The following is a 22,875-nucleotide window of genomic DNA, read 5'->3' on the forward strand; positions in this document are numbered from 1 at the left end:
GGTGAGCTTTACTGTCATTGTTATTCAGTTGCTCAGTGGTGTCTGACTTTGCAACCCCATGGATTGCAGCATGCCAGGCTTGCCTGTCCTTCACCATCTCCTGGAGTTTGCTCAAACTCATGTCCACTGAGTCAGTGATGTTATCTAACCATCTCAGGTATAACTACATACTGTACATTTCATCCTTTTTAGGTGTACAGGTCTATGAATTCTGAGAGGCATAGAGGCATGTTAATACCAGCACAATCAAGATATAGAACATTTTCATTACCCCCCAAGTTTCCCTTATGCCCCTTTGTGGTCAGTCTCCTCCCCACCCCTAACCCTGGGTAACCAATGATCCTTATCGTTTCTGTCCTTATCATTTTGCTTTTTCCAGAATGTCATCTATATGTAATCATACAATATGCAGCCTTTTGAATTCACTTACTTTCAGTTAGTATAACACATTTCAGATCCACCCTTGCTATCATGCACACCAATAGTCCATGCCTTTGTATTACTATGGAGAAATAAATGGCAACCCCCTCCAGTATTCTTGCCTGGAAAATCCCATGGACAGGATCCTGGCAGGCTGCAGTCCATGGGGTCGCTTATTTTACGGACAGGCCACAGTTTGTCCATTCACCAGCTGATGGATATTAAAATGTTTCCAGTTTTTAACAAATATAAATAAAGCCATTGTAAACATTTAGGAATAGGATTGCTGGGTCATATGTTAAGTCTATGGTCAGCTTTAAAGTCTTGAAACACTAGGTATTCATATGTAAAAAAATTTAACCTTGGCCATACACAAAAAATAACTTAAAATGGATCGTAGACTTAACTGCAAACCTAAAACTAAAAAATTTCTAGAAGGAAAACATAGGGGAAATTATTTGTGACCTTGCAGATCTAACATCTAAAACATGATATATAAAAGAAAAAAAATGATAAATTGGAATTCTTTAAAATAAGGACTGCTCTTCAAAAGACACTGATAAAAGAATGAAAAGACAAACCACAGACTCAGAGAAAATATTTGTGAATTACTTATCTGATAAATGCCTTGTATCCAGCACACAGAAAGAATTCTTGAAACTCAATAATAACAGTAATAAACAATTCAGTAAAAAATGCACACACAAAAGATATGAACAGACACTTCAACAACAAAAAAAAGATATATAGAAGGCAAATAACTCACAAAAGGATGCTCAACATCATCAGTCATTTGGCAAATACTAATTAAAGCTACAAGATAAACTACACTTCTATTAAATGACTACAATTTAAAAAAACCTGCCAAGTGTCCCCAAGAAAGGAGAACAACTGGGACTCTCATGCATGGTGGGTAGGGAAGTGAAATGGTACAGCGACTGTGGAAAACACTTGGCAGTTTCTTATAAAGTCACACATTCAGGAGCTTTGTATGGAGGATGGGTTGACTACAAAGGGGAAGCAGGAAGTTTGGGGAAATGTGGAATAGTTCTGATAATTGATTGCGGTGGTGGTTACATGATTGCAAGCATTTGTCAAAATGCACAAAATTACATTAAAAAGAGAATATTTTACTGTATTAATTTTATTTAATCTTGACAACAGAGGGCAAAGTAAAAGCAAAGGCAGTGAGGCCACTGTGTGACTTTATACAATTTACTTCTCTATGCCTTCTTTTTTTTAAATCTATACACTGAGCATATAATAGTACTTTCTTTATATTGTATTAAGTATGCTGATTTATGCGATATACCTAAAGCATGTGGCACACAGCAAATGCCATATAATTATTTGACTCTTATTTTTATTCGTATTTTTATTACTCACGTATTTCTCTTTGAAGAAGTCTGGTGAAAAAAGAAAGGGTACTTAGGGGTTTGGATGGTTGAAGGATGAGGAGACCTAGACACACGGAGTCATAGACAGATGGAGGAAATCAGTGATAAGGGAATGAAAGAGAGGGAGAGTAATGCTGAACCCACAGACCAAGCCTGTGCTATTAATATGGCATCGGCTGCCCGTTTTCATAAATAACTCCCTTTCACTTGTCAACAGCTAATCAAGTAATTTCTCGAGGCCAGAAGTGACTTGCTGGATTAATGACAGCCCCTCCGGAGATCAACATGTTCAAATCCTTCTTCTGTGTTGTAATCCTACACCTCAAAGAATGGAAAGAGGAACAAATCTACCTCCTGGACACAAAATATCCACTATCATTAAAGTGACAACTTCCAATTTTTATTTGAATGGTCTGCTCTCATCTTCAGCAAAGGAAAAGTCAGATTAGTGTTGGTTGGAAAATGGAGAGTTGTTATCAGAGCTCTGATTGGTCATTATAGACCTCAGGGAATTTTTATCAAACAAAGAAACTTGATAAGATGTAAGCATAATAAGCAGGGATTAGTGCCCTCCTGGGTAACTTTCTCACAACTGTAGGAATTTTAAGAGACTTCGTAAGAATTAACATGCTCCACGTGATATTGACTTAGCTTCTGGCTTTTCTTTCCAGGAGGCAAATCAGTACAATTTCTTCTGCCTTTGTTTCGATTTGGTAATAACCCTCCATTTTCAAACAGGTTTCACCTACCTGCCCCGTCAGACATGAAGAGGTTGCTACTTATTCTACAGGTGCGGAGATAGAAGCAACCAAGGTTTTTGATAACTGCTGGTCAAAACCAAAGCAACAGCTGACCAAGTATAAGAATAGCAGGTCAGATTGATTGAGATGTCTCAGAAGTTGGAATTTTGGGAGGGCAAGTGATCACAGACCAGCTGGTTCACTCTGTGCCCTCAGAACACAGGGCAGCATGGACCAGTACAATCACTAACAACCCAGGCTCAGCATTTCAACACCCCGTGTGCCTCCATCTTCCAAACAAAGCAGAGGCATTTTCTTATTTTATTTTTATCTATCTATCCAGCCATCCAATTTCTAATTAATAAGAACTTTTCAAAACACAATCACAACACCTTTAACATAACCAACAACATCAATAACAGTTGTGTAATATCTAAAACTCAGTCCACTGTCAATTTTCCTTGGTTATTTCAAAAATGTCTTTTACAAAGTTTTGTTCAAATCGCAAACAATACCCACACATTGCATTTGGTTAGTGTATCTCCTAAAGTCTCTTTTAATCTAGAGCAGTCATGGGAACTTTTTGTCTTCATTTATCCTTTTGTGTTGTTTTTAATATTCATGTATTTATTGAATAGATAATGCGTGCAGAGTGGTAAATTTTTTTTTCCCAAACGGAACTAAAAGGAATATCATGGGGACTTTGCAGGTGGTTCAGTGGTAAAGAATCCACCTGCCAATTCAGGAGACATGGGTCTGATTCCTGAATTGGGAAGACCCCACATGCCATGGAGCAACTGAGCTGGTGTGACACACTACTGAGCTTGTGCTCTAGAGCCTGGGAACCACAACCACTGAGCTCGTGTGCCACAACTACTGAAGCTTGGTGCCCTACCGCCCATGCGCCCCAACAAGAGAAGCCACTGCAAGGAGAAGCCCACACACCGCAACTCGAGAGTAGCCCACACAGCAACAAAGACCCATCCCAGCCGAAAATAAATAAGTAAATAAAAATTATGTTTTTAAAAGGTACATAATGAAAAATCTCTCAGTCTCCTGGCCCAGAAGCAATGCTACCAGTTTCACGTGTAATCTTTTAGAAATAGTCTCTGCCTAGACAAGCATGCCTGTCCCCAAGGCTCTAGCCTGGTGAATAAGAGTGGACATGAGTTCAAGTCTCTGCAACTCACTAAATAAAAACCTTGGGCACATTACCTCTGAGTCCCAGATGTTTCCTCTGGGAAAGAGAGGAAACTATTTGCTAGAGGAAAAAAACTAATAATGGTACCTATACCATGGCATCGTTGAATTAAATCAGATATGTGAAATACTTATTACTTGTTTCTATATACATCCTCCTTTGGCTTTTCCCCAAATGACAGAATCAGGCACTTTCTCCTTATGTGTGTTTTTTTCATCACACATCACATTTTAATGATAAGTCCATACCTGTTCTTAAAGATTCGCTTCATTGTTTGAAATCATTGACTTACATTCCATTGTATGGATGCCATACTGATAGACATGTAAATAATTTCCCACCTTTTGTTTTTACAAAAAAAAAAATGCTGCCATGATATGTACACCTATGGCTGATTCATGTTGATGTTTGAAAGAAAACAACAAAATTCTGTAAAGCAATTATCCTTCAATTAAAAATTAATAAATTTAAAAAATGCTGCCATGAATATCCTTGTGACATTCTATTGAATTCATGCACAAAGCATCCATAGGATAAACTCCTGGAAGTAAAGTGCTGAGCGAAGGATACATGTATTTTAATGCTTAACAGTCATGTAAAGCCCCAAAGGAAGCCACATCAACTTATACTCCTAAGAAAAGTACAGAAAGGACTCCATTTCCCTACGTCTTAACTAACACAGTCTATCACTATATGTTTTCATCTTTGTAAATATGATTTGTGGAAAATGGTATCTCACAGATTTAATGTGCATTTCTCTTATTATGGGGCTTCCCTGGTGGCTCAGAGGTTAAAGCGTCTGCCTGGAATTTGGGAGACCCAAGTTTGATCCCTGGGTGGGGAAGATCCCCTGGAGAAGGAAATGGCAACCCACTCCAGTACTCTTGCCTGGAGTAAGAGGGAGGAGCCATGGAGGGAGGAGCCTGATAGGCTACAGTTCATGGGGTCGCAAAGAGTCGGACACGACTGAGCGACTTCACTTTCTTTCATTTTCTCTTATTATGGGGCTTCCCCGGGTGGCTCAGATGGTAAAGAATCTGCCTGTGATACAGAAGACCCAGGTTTGATCCCTTGATTAGGAAAATACTCTGGAGAAGGGAACCCACTCCAGTGTTCTTGCCTGGGAAATCCCGTGAATAGAGGAGCCTGGTGGGCTTAATAGTCAATAGGGTTGCAAAGAGTCAGACATGACTAAGCAACTAACACTTTCACTTTTTTTTCCCTCTTATTATGAGATTGTAAAGGAAACATTGTGTAAGTAAACCTCAGTTCAAATGACCTGCCCAGGACTCCTGAGTGAGGACTCAGAGAATACCGCGAGGGTACAATTTTAGACTCATAGGAAGTTGCAATGACGGTGCAGAGAATACTATCATTTCGGGTATCCTTCACCTATTTTCCCCAGATACATTTATTTTTATTGATACACTGAGGGGTTGGTTCACAATGACTGAATTTCCAAAATGATATTTAAAAACATGAACTTTTTTTGTTTAGAGTGACAAATGAACATGAGCATCTTTAAGTATAAGTACTCTCTCCTTTTTGTGTGTCTGCTTTTCAGTTACAGAGCAATTACTTAAATTTCATGGTAAAGCAATGTTTACGGGTCAGTCTATTTTTGGGGTTTTACATTATGGCATTTCAGAATTTGCTTCATTTTACCTAAAAGGCAGTAGTAGTGTTAAGTCACTCAGTCTTGTCTGACTGTGACCCTGTGGACTGTAGCCCTCCAGGCTTCTCTGTTCATGGAATTTTCCAGGCAAGAATACTAGAGTGGGTTGCAATTTCCTTCTTCAGGGGGTCTTTACAACCCAGGGATCGAACCCAAGTCTCCTGCATTGCAGGCAGATTCTTTACCACCTGAACAACCAAGGAAGCCCATAAATAAAAGGTAGATTTTTATGCTTAAAAGAATGACCTTGTCTGTACTCGTGAAGAGGACGCTCCCTCTCTGATAGCACTAAGCATGTTTCATGCATGTCCATATGTTGTGAGTTATATCTTACAAGTGGTGAAGGGTTTGTTCTGAACCAATGCACCTCCTTCTCCTGGTCGCTTTCGGACACATGATCAGGAGCACAGCACTGTGGCCACAGGACCTGTATTTGCACAGCTGACCACTTCCTCCTTGAGACATTTTCTTCCCTTGGCTTCCCTGCTGTTCAATCTGTGAATTTGCTCCTAACTCATAAGCTCTCTTCCTCTCCTGAGTCCATCTTTCCTCTAGCTATAGCTTCTCCACAAGTGATAGCCATTCCCTGGCTTTAATGACCAGGGCCAGGACTAGGATGAGGCCATGAAGACACCTTGGTCATAGAAGTTAATGAGACATCTACCCTGGGTTCGTGCAAGTACAGGGTTGGCCCCAGAGTGTCACTATCTCCTTAAGCTTTCCTTTTTGCTCTAGACACCTTGCTTTCCTCACCCTAGTTTCACCTCCTTCAATATCTCTGCCTGCTTCCTAGACCTCCAGATACATACAACCTATTTGTCGTCTCTACTTAGGATAGCTTAAATGCAACTCAAACTTCAAATATTTAAAATAGAACTCTTGCATCACTGCCCACCCCAATGGCCAAACCTGCTCCTTCTACTTGTCTATTCCACTTAATAGCATCACCGTTTATTCAGTTACTACAGGAGTTATCCTCAATTTCTTACTTTCATCAAGTCTATCTTCTGTCTCCAAAATACAGTACAAATCTGACAACCTCTCACGGCCTTTGCCACTTATGCCTTGGGCCAGGCCTCCATCTCTTATCATCGCCCCAAATCCATCCTCAGGATCCCAGCTTCCACATGTACCCTTCCCCCTTCTTTCCCCCCCTTAGACTCATGACTCTGCAAGGCAGAGCAATCTTCTTTTTTAAGAAGATTTGTTTTTTCAGTTTTGGCTGTGCTGGGTCTTGCTTGCTGCAGGTGGGCTTTTCTCTAATTGCAGCAAGCAGGGGCTATTCTCTAGTTGCACTGCTCGGGCTTCTCATTGCAGTGGCTTCTCATGTTGCAGAGCATGGGCTCTGGGTGCACGGGCTTCATTACTTGTGGCTCCCAGGCTCTAGAGCTCAGACTCAGTCGTTGAGGCACACGAGCTTATTTGCTCCGCAGCATGTGGGGTCTCCCCATGCCAGGGATTGAACTGGTGTCCCCTGTATTGCAGTGGACCACCAGGGAAGCCCCAGAGCTATTGTTTTACATCCTGGAGTAGATTATGTCATTCTCCTATTTAAAACCCTCCAGTGGCTTCCAAATGAATTTAGCATAAGGGCAGACCATCCCCCGCCCCTTACCATGGTCAACAGACCAGGAGCTAGCAGGTGTAACAATTTGATCCCAGCCTAGCAACCCCACTTCTGCCTCAACCTCATTCACCAGGAACCTGCACTGGCTCCCTCCCGCTTCAGCTGTGTTCCTTTCCCCTGGATTGCTCTTCCCCAGATCTCTGTATAGCCACCTCCCTCTCAACATTCAGGTGTCAGCTCTGGTGTCACTTTCCTGACCACCCCCATCCACTTATCCATCACTCAAAATCCCATCACCCTCTTTTATATCTCCATAGCATTATCACTATCTGAAAGTGTCTTGTTCCCAGTGCAATAGCTGCTCAAAGCTCAGGGGCTTAAAACAAAAATGTACCAGTTCAGCTGGGACAGCTCTTGATTGGGTCTCTCTCTGCTGCAGTTGAACAGCAGCTGAGGTTGGAGTCACCTGGAGGCTTTTCTGGGCTGGATGTGTAAGATTCTTTCCTCCTGTGTCTGGTGCCCTGGTGCTCCTCTGGGTGGTCTCTTTTCCCAGCAGAGAACTGGACTTCCTGCACGGCAGCTCAAGCCTCCAAAAGAAAAGAAGTGGAAATGGCTGGTCCTCTTACAGACCAGGCCTGAAAGTGGCATGATGTACTTCTGGGTGTGTGCCAAGTTGCTTTAGTTGTGTCTGACTGTTTGCAACCCCAGGGACTGTAGCCCACCAGGCTCTTCTGTCCATGGAATTCTCCAGGCGAGAATACTGGAGTGGGTGCCATTTCCTTCTACAGGAAATCTTCCTGACCCAGAGACTGAACCCATGTCTCTTATGTCTCCCGCGTTGGCAGGCAGGTTCTTTACCATTAATGCCACCTGGGAAGCTCTGCCATATTCAAATGGTCATGGAGCAGTCCCCCAGGTTCAAGGGGACTGAGGAATAAATTCTACCTCTTATAGGGGAAGTAACATATATGTAAAAAGAGGCAAGGAATTGATGGGGGCCTTCTTTGGCAATAAACTATCACATTCATTTATTTATCTGTTATTTATCTATCAACTCCCGTTAGGTTATAAACTCCACAAGACAACAGGGACCTTGTTTTATTTTATGGCTCTATTAGCACCTAGAACAATGTTTGGCACACAGTAGGTGTTCAATAAATCAAGTTTGTGGACTAGACTAAACTTATCCAGATTGGTTTTGCCTGGTTTGCTGATGCTAAGCAAGCTGATGCCTTACCAGATAAGAGAAATGCTACATTTATGAAGTATTTCATTTCCTCTGCAAACAAGAAAAACTTGCCCTGAACACAAAATCTAGAAATAGATTTGGCATGTTTTCTAAATGGAAAATATTTCTTGTATCACCAGAAATTATTTTCCCACAGTTTGTGCTACATCAAAATATTGAAGTCAACTGAAAATACCTCATTCTTTAATCTTGGTGTGGACTAGATTTTTTTTTTTTTTTTTTGTAGCAAAGGAAGTATAAAAATCTCCTGATGGTTTAACTCTCCCAGTTCTGAAAATGTCATTACGAGTTAAGATAGATTGAAAAAAAAAAAAAAAGGCTACGGAGAAATGTCTTTAAAAGTTTGGTCATCAAAATGTATAGGTTTTGGTTATAAGACTAGCACGTGCTTACTTAAGTAATTATATATGACCAAGGGCAAAAAAAATCCCTCAAATTTTCCCCACTGCTAGTTTTTACTGGTGAGTTCTATAAAGTAATACCATGTTTAAACCTTTTTGTAAATCCCTTGTAAATGAGTAAGTGAGAATGTATTCATCTGAAGGATTTTAGGGACTGTTGAAGTGAAAAAAGAGGGATTTAATCTTTTAAATTACACTTGCAAATGACCACTGATGAAATTTTTCCCAATCTTTGTTTTGTCTTCAGTTTTCCCGGATTTGCTCAAAGCTATCCCAGTCAGTATTCACGTCAATGTCATTCTCTTCTCCACAATCCTTATCGTTTTAACCCTGGTGGGGACAGCCTTCTTCATGTACAATGCTTTTGGCAAGCCCTTTGAAACTCTGCATGGTCCACTGGGGTTGTATCTCTTGAGCTTCATTTCAGGTGAGTACAAAATTCTACCTCTGAAGACAAATGGGCTTGTCAGTGTACAAAAGATACACCTACCCACATGTAAAACGACAGTACATATATATGGACATTCACTGTGGCAGTATTTATGAGAGCAAAAGGCGGAGAAACGTATAATTATCCAACAAGAGCAGAGCCAACAAATTCCTGACGGTAGTCTATCCAACTAGCTGGCATTAAATTGTTTTGAAGAAGATATAATCGAAAGAACAAATGCTGATATCAAAAAGTGGAAAAGCTGTATATAAGATTTTATACAGATAAACTTAATTTGATTTCCCATATAAATATAGGGAATGTATACATATATATAGACTCTCCATATATATAGCCCCGCCCCCCACATATGTGTATGTATATATATATATAGAGAGAGAGAGAGACAGTCTATTCTGTTGGTGGTAATCTCTGAGCAGTAAAATTATGAGTGGTTTTCATTTTTCTCATACTTTTTAATATTTCCAAATGTTTTGTAATATGCATGTATCTATTCATAATCAGAAAAATAAATACAAGGCATCAAAAAAGAGTAAAGAGCCAGTGTACCCCCACACATGAGTGGCCATATTCAGGCCTATAGGGACTTTGTGTAGCCTACGGAGGTGTATCTGAACAAGTAAAACTCTAAACCCAGAAATTAGTTCATCAATAAACATCCTACTCCAAGGCTGATGGGAAACAATATAAAACCCAGTTCATGCCACAGGATGTTTCCAATATATTTACAAGGAAGAGAAAGATACAGATGAGAAAATCAAAGGAGTCTAGCTCATATGCACCGCTGTTCTATGGGAGGTCTCTGATTTCACTCCACTCCAAACTCGCAGAGACTCAGTGTTTGTCCTGTCCCCAGGAAGCGAGTAATTTTATTAGTGATTTCACAGAGAGACAAGACAGAATACAGCTCACACTAGCAAACGCTGTATTGAAGATCCATATTAGACTCTTTCCTTCTCCTCTGCAGCTTTCCCTTTGGCTGCCAGCTCCCCATCCCAGCCTCTAGCCCCCAGGCCCCTTCTCTCTCTTGACACCACTCCCTTCTCCTTGCACAATTCAACTCTGTTCACCAACTTGCACAGCTCCTTCTCTATCAAACAAACCCGTGCAGTTAACAGATGCTCACTCATCTTAGAAAGCAGTATACCAGCCTCTCTCCATGATAACCTGAGCACAGTTTGTTACTGCCCTGGGCTCTTGGGCTTCTTAATCAATGGAGATTGCTCAGAGGCCAGAGGAGGCATCCAGGCAAGGCTTTATGGGGACTTGTGCTGAAGCATGAGGGAGTAAAGAAAAGTAACAGGTGTCCTTGCTTGCTCCCTGAGTTTACGGGGAGCTGGTTTCTTAAATGGGATGAGGATTGCGGGGGGAGGCAGATCTGTGGGTCAGGCTGGAGAGGTGGCCTAAGTGCTCTTCCCACCTCCTCAGGGTGCTGTGTGCAGGGGTCAAGAGGAGTACCCTGCTTTTGTTCCCTGAAACTCAGAAGTGGCAGCTGAGCGTTGGCCTTTTTTGTATTTTACTGTTCATAATTTGCCCCAACTGCCCATGCATGCACTGATTTTTAGTCCCTTAGAGTTTCTTCACATCCTGTCTCTCAAAGAGATATTTGTCCAGGTGTTAACACTCTAGTAAAATGTCCTAGGTCTCAGCCTGTCTCAACTTCTTGGGGTCTTACCCCCTTTCAACATGCGTGCGTGTATGTTGCTCAGTCAAGAACACTAGAGTGGGTTGCCAGGGGAATCTTCCCAATCCAGGGATCGAACTCAGGTCCCTTGCACCACAGGTATTCTTTACCACTGAGCCATCTGGGAAGCCCTTTACCCCCTCTACATCTTGCTAATCAAATTATTTACCCAACTGAAGTAGTTCTCTCTCTAGTGAGGGTTCTGCTAAGATAGTTTCCATAGTTTTCACAAGTAAACAATACAGTTTCAATCGTACAGCAATGATTACCCTATGACAGCAGTGTCTAAGTCCTTCCCATCTTTGGTACTCTCACAAAAGCCTCCAGCATGGGGCTCTGCACACAGCAAACGATTCAGTACATATTCACTGACTTGGCAAAAGCAAGTCCAGAAAGAGATGTGAAGCTGGGCACGTAAACAGCACAGGTCAGAGAAATCAGAACTCGAATGGGACAGAATTAGCAGAGGCCCATAGAGGCCCATAGCAGAGGCCCATAGAGGTGGTGGGACAGGCTCCAGAGAGATAGGATAGAACAGTTTAAAGGGGAGGCCAAGGCCTTTGCAATCAGGGCTGAGGAGCAAGAACACAGGTACAAGGTGCAGACAGACAGACAAAGACAGTGATTCAATCCCAAGGGAAGGCCAGGCTAAAAGTGGGTATTGGGGTTACTTCACTCCCACCCCACACAGCAAACCAAACTGGCAGATCTGGATGGTGTGCTATTTTAGTGGAACTCCTTGCATCAGCCAAGGGCCAACTAGACCACAGGATACATACTAACTTATCAAAGGGAACATAATGTTCCGCAATGGTTCTTCAAGTGGAGGCCCCAGACCAGCACCATCTGCATCACCTGGGAACTTGATAGAAAAGCAAATTCTCTGACTTCACCCTAGACCTCCTGAATCAGACACTCTGGAGTAGAGCCCAGCAATCTGTGTTTTAGCAAGCTCTCCAGGTGACTCACAGCTTCCCAGGTGGCACAGTGGTAAAGAATCTGCCCGCCACTGCAGGAGACTCAAAAGACTGGGTTTGATCCCTGAGTCGGGAAGATCCCCTGGATGTAGAGATGGCAACCTGCGCCAGTATTCTTGCCATGGACAGAGGAGCCTGGTGGGCCACAGTCCATGGAGTCCCAAAGAGTTGGACGCGACTAAGCATGCACACCAGGTGACTCTGCTGAAAGCTCAGGTTTGAGAACCAGGGCTATAGGGAGTTGATTATGCAGACATTGGAGGACTGAAAAAAAGGAGACCCAGAGGTAAGTCAGAGATGGCAATGTCAGATAGCAGTGGCCATCCCTATGGCTTAGAGAACCCAGGGAAGAGTTTAGGGTTACCAGAACCTTGAGGCTGGAGGAGAGGCACAAGGGCACTGGGTCTCAGCCCTCTGAGGAGGTGGCACTGTCCCTTGAGGAGATGTCACTCTCACGTGACACCAGGGGGCAGCTCTGGGAGTGTGGCAGGAGCTTGGGAACTCCCCAGTTGCTGCCTGGCACAGCACTAGCCCACAGCACGACCAGCCAGACCTCTCTTTCCTGCTTGCTCCTCTCCCTGTGGGCAGAACAGGAGGCAGCCAACAAGGCAGAACCCGAGTGTGGGGAGTCTGGACCCAGCATCACAGGGTAGAGGAAAGAAGAGTTGGTCTGATGCCGAGACACAGCAGCTTATTAAGTGGCACAGCTATCTCACACTCCGGCTTCTGAATGAAAACTGAGAACAGCCCATTTGGAAGACAAATTATTTGACAGTTCTAATGGACGACCGAACTAACGGTATTTGAAAAGCAGGATGACTCAGAAGGATGCAGAATTTAATCCAAGTCCCAGTTCTTATCTCGGCTTTTGGCCAAGTCCAATCCAAAGAAAGCCTGAGCACAGAAATATATGCGGGAACACAGGCCCTGTGCTTATACTGTATTGGATTTATCCTTGAACTTATTGCAAAAGCAGGTGCTCAATGAAGTTTTGTGGATGAGAGAAGGAAGAGGGGGAGAAAGGAATGAACCAACTACAGACCGGCCTCTGGCAGAGGATAAATGCCCTGTGTTGCCAGATTATCTGCTTTCTTAAAGTCCCAAATTCTTGTTTTTCAATGGGATTTATCTATTTATTTACATTTTGGCCCAACCATTAGCATGTGGGATCTTAGTTCCCAGAAGAGGGATCAAAGCCATGCCCCCTGCACTGGAAAAGCAGTCTTATTAATCATTGGACCACCAGGGAAGTCCCCAATTTCTTATTTTGAAATGCCAAAATTTTCAACAATTTTTAAAAAACTGTGCATGACAACAAAACATGTGTGACGTCAGATGGACTGACACTTTGTGACCTCTAGAGGTAACAGGCCATTCTTGAATCACAGACTAACTACTCCATTCTGTTTGGTCTACCTATAGTACCCGGAAGTCCCTGGAGGTTTGGAAAAGTTTCTCTAAAGCTATAACAGTCACAGCGACTCCCAGGTTTAACCCCTACTTGTGGAAAGATGGGGATTTCACAGCCCTTAATCACAGACACTCAGAATGTGAGCCACTGGAACATACACTCAGAGGCTGGAGCTTGTACTGGGGGAGGAGTCCCTTAGTGCCCTAGGGTGCAGGGGTTGGGGTTGGGGCGGTGGGGGTCACACGTCACTAGAGACTCCTCCCCCGGGGCAGCTCCCTTCTGCTGAGTGGCCTCCCCTGTTTCTCTGCCCAGGTGGCCTCCCTCACAGCCAGCAGAGAAAAACTCCTTCCTCCCTTTTTTTCTTCTCCTCTAGCTCACCCTGGCTTCCCCAGGATCCCCCCTTCCCTGTGCTATGTCATGCCAGGGCTATTTCTTCAGCTGTCCACCTCCCTGCTGGGTGGGAACCCCAGACTTGGCATCCTGAGGTGTGAAGACAGGAGAAGGGGAGGGAAAAGAGCTCTTTCTGCTTGTCTGTCTGGGACCTTGCACGCTGCCTGGAGTAACAATGCTGTGAGCATCTCCTAGTGTGTCCTGATGTGCTGCATGCCAGACCCTCTGGGGAGAGAAGGAAAGGGAGCCAAGCTCTGGATGAGGCCAACAATGGTGCAGTCACCACAGCTTGCTTGTCTTTAGGGTCCAGAATCCTGGTGCCATCCTGGACCAGAAGTGCCTCCCACTTCTCATGGCCTCCAGTCCAGCTCACGATCCTCAGTCTCCTATTATTCTCTCATGAAACCACCCAAGTCAGTTAATTTGGTTTTTCTCATCTTGTCAATTATAGCCTAGATCTGAGATATAACACTAGATTGCTTAGTGGTCTCCCACAGTGCATTTTGGGGCTTCCCAGGAAGGGCCAGTGGTAAAGAACCAACCTGCCAATGCAGGAGATGGAAGAGACACAGGTTAGATCCCTGGGTTGGGAAGATTCCCTGGAGGAGGGCATGGCAACCCACTCCAGTATGTTTGCCTGGAGACTCTTATGGACAGAAGAGCTTGGCAGGCTACAGGCCATAGGGTCACAAAGGGCTGGACATGACTGAAGCAATTTAACACACATGCATAGTGCATTTTGGACAGTGATTCTCTTCCGGGACGGTGTATTAGAATCACCAGAAGAAAGTTCTAAATATACTGGGACTTCCCTGGTGGTCCAGTGGTGAAGACTCCACCTTCCAATAACGGAGATGCAGGTTCAATCACTGGTTGGCGACTAAGAACGCACATGCCTCAGGGCTAACAAGAGAAGCCCATATCCTGCAACTACGGAACCTGTGCACCCATGCTCTGCAACAAGAGGAGCCCACGCATGGCAATGAGAAGCCCTTTCACCACAACTAGAGAAAGTCTGCATGCCACAATGAAGACTCAGAGCAGCCAAAAAAAAAGTTCTAAATATACGGATGCTGGATCCAACACCACACTAATTAAATTGGAATCTCTGGGGATGGAGGCTGGGCACTGGTCTTTTTAAAGGTTCCTAAAGCAGAAACATTACTTTACAATAAAGGTCCATCTAGCCAAAGCTATGGTTTTTCTGGTAGTCATGTATGGATGTGAGAATTGGACTATAAAGAAAGCTGAGCACTGAAGAATTGACGGTTTTGAACTGTGGTGTTGGCGAAGACTCTTGAGAGTCCCCTGGCCTGCAAGGAGATTAAACCAATCGTAGAATAAATCAGTCCTGAATACTGTGATGCTGAAGCTGAAACTCCAATACTTTGGCCACCTGATGCAAAGAACTGATTCATTGGAAAAGACCCTGATGCTGGGAAAGATTGAGGGCAGGAGGAGAAGGGGACGACAGAAGATGAGATGGTTGGATGGCATTACTGACTCGATGGACATGAGCTTGAGTGGACAGGGAAGCCTGGCGTACTGCAGTCCATGGGGTTGCAAAGAGTTGGACATGACTGAACGACTGAACTGAACTGAACAGGGGATTCTAATGTGTGACTAGTGTAAGAACCACTGATACAGGTGCCTATGTTTCATTTATTCAACAAACCCTGACTGGTAGCCGCCATGAACCAGCCATTATGAGTGGGTGCTGGTGTTACCACAATTCACAGGCATACTGTCCTGCCCTCGTGGAGCCAACCATCTAGTGGGAGGTTCAACAGAAGTGTACACAGGGAATTAAAGGTCACAATAATCACAAAAACGGTGATAAACAGACTGCCATGATGGAGAATGAAGGGGAGGGGAGATCAAGTCTTAATACGGTGGTTGGTCAAGGCTTCTCCAGGTAGCTGAGTTCTAAAGATACAAAGCTGAGAACCCTCAGAGAATTTCCCAAGGAGAGGAGAAAACACACAAAAGGAGATGCTAGGGAAAGAGGCCAACTTGCTGTAGGCACTGAAAGAAAGCCCATGCGACTAGAGGGTAGGCAGTGAGGGGAAAATGGCCAAAAAAAAAAAAAGAAAGAAAGAAAGAAATTAGAGAGATCAGCTAACATCAGTTAATGTCAGACCTCAAAAGCCACTGTAAGTCTTTTAGAATTGATTCTAATTGCACAGAGAAGCTTTTTTGAAAGGCCTTAAGAAGCTGTCTGATAGCTGATTTACCTTTTAAGAAATGTCTGGTGAAAGAGTAGGCTATTGCATCGGAGATAGAGAGAGATGAATGGATTCTAAAAACATTTTGAAAGTAGATCCAAAATGTTTTGCAGGCAGCTTAAGCAATTAGTAGACAGTGGTGGCATTAACCAAGATGAATAAATTGGGGGTGGAACAGGCTTAGAGTTCAGGGCAAAAAAGTGGTGGGGAGAGGAGCTTAGCATTAGAAATCAAGAATTCTATTTAGGGCCCGTCAAGTTTGAGATCTTATGAGATGTTCAAGAGGACATGTCGAGTAGACAGTCAGGTATATGAGTCTGGAACTTAGAGAAGAGGTCTAGACAAAAAACATAAATTTAGGAGTTGTCAGGATATACATATTATTCAAAGCAATGAAAATGGATGAGATCATCTAGAAAGAGAATGTAGATACAGAAAAATTGGCCTAGGGCCAATCCCATCAGTTGGTTCTGGGGTTGAGAAGGAGGAGGAGCTAGGAAAGGATACTGACCAGGCCTCTCTGGAGATGAAGAAGGAAAATCAGGAGATGTGGTATCCTGGAGGCTACAAGATGGGAAAGTTTCAAGAGTACAGGTCAACAACAGAAAACCAACTCATAGTTACCAAAGGGGGAAGGTGTAGGGGGAGGGATAAATTAGGAGTGGCGATTAATAGATACTAACTATATATAAAATAAATAAACTATATTTAATAAATATAATACTATCTATCTATCTATATATATATATAACCATATATAAAATAGATAAACAGCAAGGTCCTGCTGTATAGTACACGGAACTATAGTCAAAATCCTGTAATAAATCATAATGGAGAAGAATATGAAAAAAGACTATATACAAATATATATATGTAACTGAATTACTTTGCTGTACACTAGGAACTAGCACTGGCTCAGACAGTAAAGAATCGGCCTGCAGTGTGGGAGACCTGGGTTTGACCCTTGGGTTAGGAAGATTCCCTGGAGGAGAACGTGGCAACCCACTCCGGTATTCTTGCCTGGAGAATCCCCATGGACAAAGGAGCCTGGCGGGCTACAGTCCATGGGTCACAAAGAGTTGGACACAACTGAGCAACTAAGCATAGACAGGAACTAACACAACATTGTAAATCAACTATACTTTAATTAAAAGTTTAAAAAAAAAAAAACACCAGTACAGGTCACCAGTGAGCTTTGTGAAAAGGAGGCCACCCACAAGAGTCAATGAGAGGGAGGCGAGTGTGGCCAGGGAAGGCAGAATGGGGAAAACAAGGTGAAAAAAACCTTCCTTCAAGGTTCATAATATAGTAGGAGAGAGATAAATGTACTCAAATAAAGGAGATAGAGAAATAGAGGGAACCCAAACAGAAGGAGTGGAGCATGGAAGCAACTAGACCCATAGCTTCACACCGGAGAATTGACTATATAAGTGTATGCCTTTTCTACATTCCAAAGAGTCTAACTCCCATGTGCATGAAAGAAAGCAGGTTACATGGAAGACTTGCCAAGGACCCATGGTAGAATATTCTAGGCAGTTCAGTGAATATTCTCTGAGGATGCTATAAAATGCATTGATTCATGCCTTTTAGAGGTGATGAAAACCATCAAAATGTGGACTTACTGCAAATTGTACTTATTGTATCTTCTCTTATATGCAGTGTCATGTTTGAGTTACACCAATCAAGGTAAACAATGAAAATACTGCTTTTCTTTAAAAAGGGGACACTCCTAATATGGGAGTAATTAATTAGGATAATTGTAACCATGGCATGGGACATTAATAAGCACAGCCAATATAAAATATGAAGACAGGAAAATAAAGAACAGTACAGAAATAGAAAGATGCTTATGTCATAGATCAGTTTCAGGATTAATAATATCCTGGCCTCTCTAACAAGTCTGTGTATGCATATGTGTGTGTGTTTGTGTGTGTGTGTGCGCCAGCTAAGTCGCTCAGTTGTATCTGACTCTTTGTGACCCTGTGGACTGTAGCCTGTCAGGCTCCTCTGTTCATGGAATTTTCCAGGCAAGAATACTGGAGTGGGTTGCCATTTACCACTCTGAGGGATCTTCCTGACTCAGGGATTGAACCCAAATCTCCTTCAACTCCTGCATTAGCAGGCAGGTTATTTACCACTAGTGCCACATGGGAAGCCCTGTAATAAGTCTAGGGCATATTATTCTGCAACTGTTAGTTGAAAAACCAATTGCAACTTATTTCCACATCAGTCCTTATGGAGGAGCTGTTGTTCAGGGTCTGAGAAAGAAATCAAGGATGTCCAGGCATCAAAGCTACAGAGCCTGAGGAGGATAGGATTGGTTGTAAGAAAAGTCAGCAACAAAAATATTCCACGAGTTTCTCAGCATATACTTTGGAAGGAGACCACAGGAGGGAAAGAAGTAATATTAGCCAGCCTGTCATGGCAATGGGCAAGGAGTTTTGTCTAGATGTGCAGGGTACCATCTGAAGGGCCAGAATCATAGTGAAGGGACTGCATTCTAGGTCATTCATGGTAAGGATGCAGTAGAAGGGCTGTTTAGATCACTTAGCTCAGGGCCTGGCTGTGTGTGATCTCCTGCAAGGAGACCCTCAATCTTGTCCTAACACAATTGCAAAAAGACTCCTGTCTGTTCAGAATGGTTACTTATGTCTTCCCTCTGTTTCATTTATTTTTAAGTTTTTTATTTTGGCTGCACTGGGATCTTCATTGCAGTGTGGGCTCTTCATTGCAGTTCAGAGGTTGTTGTGGCATATGGACTTAGTTGTCCCACAGCATGTGAGATCTTAGTTCCCCAACCAGGGATCGAGCCCGTGTCCACTGCATTGGAAGGCAGATTCTTAACCACTGGACCACCAGGAAAGTCCCACCCTCTCTTTAATTTAGAGTCAAAACCTAAGTCCTTTCTACAACTTTCAAAGCAGTACTTGCTCTGCCCACCACAAAAACCACACACGTGCCTCATGTCTTACTCCTCTCTGCCTGGTTCTCTTCTAAAACCACCTGGTTCCTTTGCATTCACTGTTCCTTCTGTTTGAAATGCTCCTCCCCTCAAATACCTGTCATCTAACTCCCTGACATCATCAAGAGGCACTGAAATGTCATCTTCTCTCTGGGACCTCCCCTGGCCATCTCTCTTCCCTGCTTTATTTTATTCTCTTTAGTACACATCACACTCTGATAAACTATAGAATGGACTTACTTATTTTGTTATTGCCTCTCTCTCCATTCTCACCATCACTAAGATACATATCCCATCAAGATAGGAATTTTCATCTGCTTTTGCAGGAGTCGGGATACTATGATATAGAAGATAGCATCTTATTTATTTTTGGCCATGCCATGTGGCATGTGGGATCTTCGTTCTGTGACCAAGGATCCAACCCATGTCCCCTGCATTGGAAATGCAGAGTCTTAACCACTGGACCACCAGGGAAGTTGCTCATCTGCTTTTTCAGTGCTGTATCCCCAGTACCTAGAATGTTCAGTAAGCATCCAGTATTCGTTGAATAAATGAATAAAACAGAAGAAGCTCTAAACATTTTCTAGTAGCAAATGACCATCTCCTTTTCTGAAAATTGATTTAGATTAGACAAACATGGTGTTTTAAGACCATTTCTTCTTTGCATGAATCATTCTCACTCACATGACATTTATAAAACTTAAGTTAGATATGGGCTCTGCAACTCTCTATGACAGAAGACATACATTACAGAAGAAGGGGGAAAGCTGAACCTAGCTGGTATTATGAGTGCTGAAGAACTGATGCTTTTGAACTGTGGAGCTGGGGAAGACTCTTGAGACTCTCTTGGACTGCAAGGAGATCAAACCAGTCAATCCTAAAGGAAATCAACTCTGAATATTCATTGGAAGGACTGATTCTGAGGCTGAGGCCCCAATACTTTGGCCACCTATTGTGAAGAGCCATTGGAAAAGACCCTGATGCTGGGAAAGATTGAAGGCAGAAGGAGAAGGGGGTGGCAGAGGATGATATAGTTGCATGGCATCACCGACTCAATGGATGTGAGTTTGAGCAAACTTGGGGAGATAGTGAAGGACAGAGAAGCCTAGTGGGCTTCAGTCCACTGGGTCACAAAGAGTTGGACAAGACTGAGCAACAGAACAGCAACTGGTATTATAACTTCATCCACACCTGCTATTTAGAAACACGTGACCAAATGGCTCTCATGATAACCTCAATCTATTCTTAGGGATTAGCTTGCCTTGGTAGCCACTGGTGTCTAAAGTAGTCTGGAACTGGAGCAGTTTCCTTTTGGGGAAGAAATCATGGCCAGAGATCTCACCAATAAAACTGATTTTCTAATGAAATTACATAATTTCACAGAAAATTAGCACTTACACCTGAAAAGTTGTGGTTTTCCTACCACCGTGTATCATCTCTGAAGTCTCCTTAAAGAAGGAAATTTTCAATTTATCATGCTGTGGAGGAAAGGGAATGCCTCTAAGAGTTGCCATCGCAGGTACAGAAAACTTTTCTCCCTTCCCTTCCAGGTTCTTTGTCTGGTCTCATAATTAAATTGATAAAGGCAGATTAACAAGAGAAGACCAAATTTAATTTCGTACTAGAGCTCATAAAATATGAGACTCGAAGAACTGACCCAAGCAGGCAGCTTTTACATCTTTCAGACAAAGAAACAATAATTTGTGAAAAATTAGTAAGACAAAGTGGCTGGGGCTTGGGGTAGTAAATTGGTGAAGAACTTACAAGTTTTGTTTAGACAGGCATCTTGGCCCTGAATTCTCTATCTCTGGTGATAAGGATGTCCTCCACCCTCCAGGTGCAGAGAGGGTGCCCTTCAAGTGGGCAATTTATTTCCTGATTTCAGGGAGACAGAGGAGGGTCAGAGTATCCTTCTTGTACTAGCTGTTTCTTATGTAACTTAAATTCAAAATAATCAATATGTTGAAGTGGGATAATTTAGGGTGGCAAATCCTGACCCCAGTTATCTCTAAAAGAGTTTAAAGATGACGTGTTAGCTCTTTGGAAATCTTGGCCATTGTTTTAAATGAATTGAAATTCTAATTTACTATTTCCCAAATGCAATCTTAGTGATAATAGAATGCTTCAGAGTTGGGGTTTTGTTTTATTTTTTCACCTTTGAGGGAACATTTCCACCAGACTCCATGGATCCTGGCAGGATGTTCCCACCCATGAGACCATAGTCAACCTTAGGGGTCACCAAGGGATGAAGAAGCGGTGTTCTTGTTGGCTGTGACCTTCATTCCCTACATGTAAGGACTGGAGGAGAGAGAGATGTCCAATCCTGCAGCCCCAGACAGCTGCCAGAGGGGAGCCCTGAGTGTGCAGTGTCTAGTACATGACACATGTTTGTTAATTGACTGATGATTCATGGTTTGATGGCCTTATAACTTGGCTATCCTATTCAGTCAGAAATTAACTGAGCAATCAAAGTCATTAAAAGGAGAAGGGGAAAAAGCCACTATGGTACCAGCCAGATGGTGGGGAAATCAAACACGTGAAAGGAAAACAGCTCATCTTTGAGTAAGACACCGACAGAAAAACCTCAGTCATGTGCCTGGTTATAGTCTAAATCCTAGCTTGAGCAAGGCTTGTTGGGTTTTCCTACATCTGTTGTACTCCAATCTTTCTTGTGAGCTGGAGCAGTGTTGGTCAGATAGACAGACCTGGGGGGTGGGGACTGAAATGGCCCCAGCTGAGTTTGGGCTCTTGGGGGACACACAAGTAACTGGGCAAAGAAAGAAGGAAGCATGCAGGCATGATCCTAACCTCTGAGAGGCTGTGGGCGAGAGCATGAATGCAAGTCCACATACCACATGTCTAAACAGTTCAAAGTTATAAGCTAAACTATTCAATGAAACATATTCTATCCTTCTCCCTTGACAAATAAGGTTCTGGAAGCAAGATTCAAATTAGAGTACTTAAAAAATTAATATTCTCTTATAATCAAAAAAATTTATATTTATTTATTTAATTGGCTGTGCCAGGTCTTAGTTGCAGCATGTGGGATCTAGTTCCCTAACCAGGGATTGAACCCAGGCTCCCTGCATTGGGAGTGTAGAGTCTTAGCCACTGGACCACCAGGGAAGTCCCAAATTTAGAATTCTTGAGCTCTGGAAATTCTGCACCTGAATGTGGCTAAGGGAGGAGTACCATCCCCTCTCTCTTCACTTCTCTTCCCATGCCTGGTTCCATCCACACTGTAAAGGGCCTCAAGCAAGCACATATGAACACTCCACCGCATATCCAACCTCTGACCATGCCTGCCAAACAGCTGTTCTTTTCCTTGGCCACTCTCAGGCCTCAGAGCTGTACAGCACCTGCCACAAAATCCACCCCTGGGGAGATGGACCCTGGAAAGACACTCATGCCAGCTCAGGAAGAGTGCTCAGGGCTGTGTGCAGAGAAAATTCCTGAGTCCCAAGAGTACAGTCTTCAAGGCAAATAGATGGGGAAACAATGGAAAATGACAGACTTTATTTTCTTGGGCTCCAAAATCACTGCAGATGGTGACTGCAGCCACGAAATTAAAAGACGCTTGCTCCTTGGAAGGAAACCTATGACCAACCTAGACAGCATATTAAAAAGCAGAGATATCACTTTGCCAACAAAGATCCATATAAAAGCTATGCTTTTTCCAGCAGTCATGTACAGATGTGAGAGTTGGACCATAAAGAAGGCTGAGCACTGAAGAACTGATGCTTTTGAACTGTGGTGTTGGAGACGATTCTTGAGAGTCCCTTGGACTGCAAGGAGATCAAACCAGTCAATCCTAAAGGAAATTAGCCTTGAATATTCATTGGAAGGACTGATGCTGAAGCTCCAATACTTGGGCCACCTGATGCAAAGAGCCAGCTCATTAGAAAAGACCCTGATGCTGGGAAAGATTGGAGGCAGGAAGAAAAGGGGCTGACAGAGGATGAGATGGTTGGATGGCATCATCAACTCAATGGACATGAGTTTGAGCAAACTCTGGGAGATAGTGAAGGACAGGAAAGCCTGGCATGCTGCAGTCCAAAGAGTCAGACACAACTTAGTGACTGAACAACAGCAAGAGTATAGTCTAGAACGCAGTCAAGGACTGTA

General features: G+C 43.1%; 1 protein-coding gene across 1 annotated transcript in view; it reads left to right on the forward strand.

Annotated features, from left to right (window-relative positions):
* CLRN1 (clarin 1) overlaps positions 1-22,875 on the forward strand; it is a 43,722-nt gene that overhangs the window by 17,369 nt on the left and 3,478 nt on the right. The window contains exon 2 of the mRNA XM_005904792.2: positions 8,898-9,077. Coding sequence (XP_005904854.1) covers positions 8,898-9,077 — 180 coding nt within the window. The remainder of the gene's footprint in view (positions 1-8,897; positions 9,078-22,875) is intronic.

This window comes from Bos mutus, chromosome 1 (genome assembly GCF_027580195.1).
Source record: "Bos mutus isolate GX-2022 chromosome 1, NWIPB_WYAK_1.1, whole genome shotgun sequence".
Lineage (NCBI taxonomy): Eukaryota > Metazoa > Chordata > Mammalia > Artiodactyla > Bovidae > Bos > Bos mutus.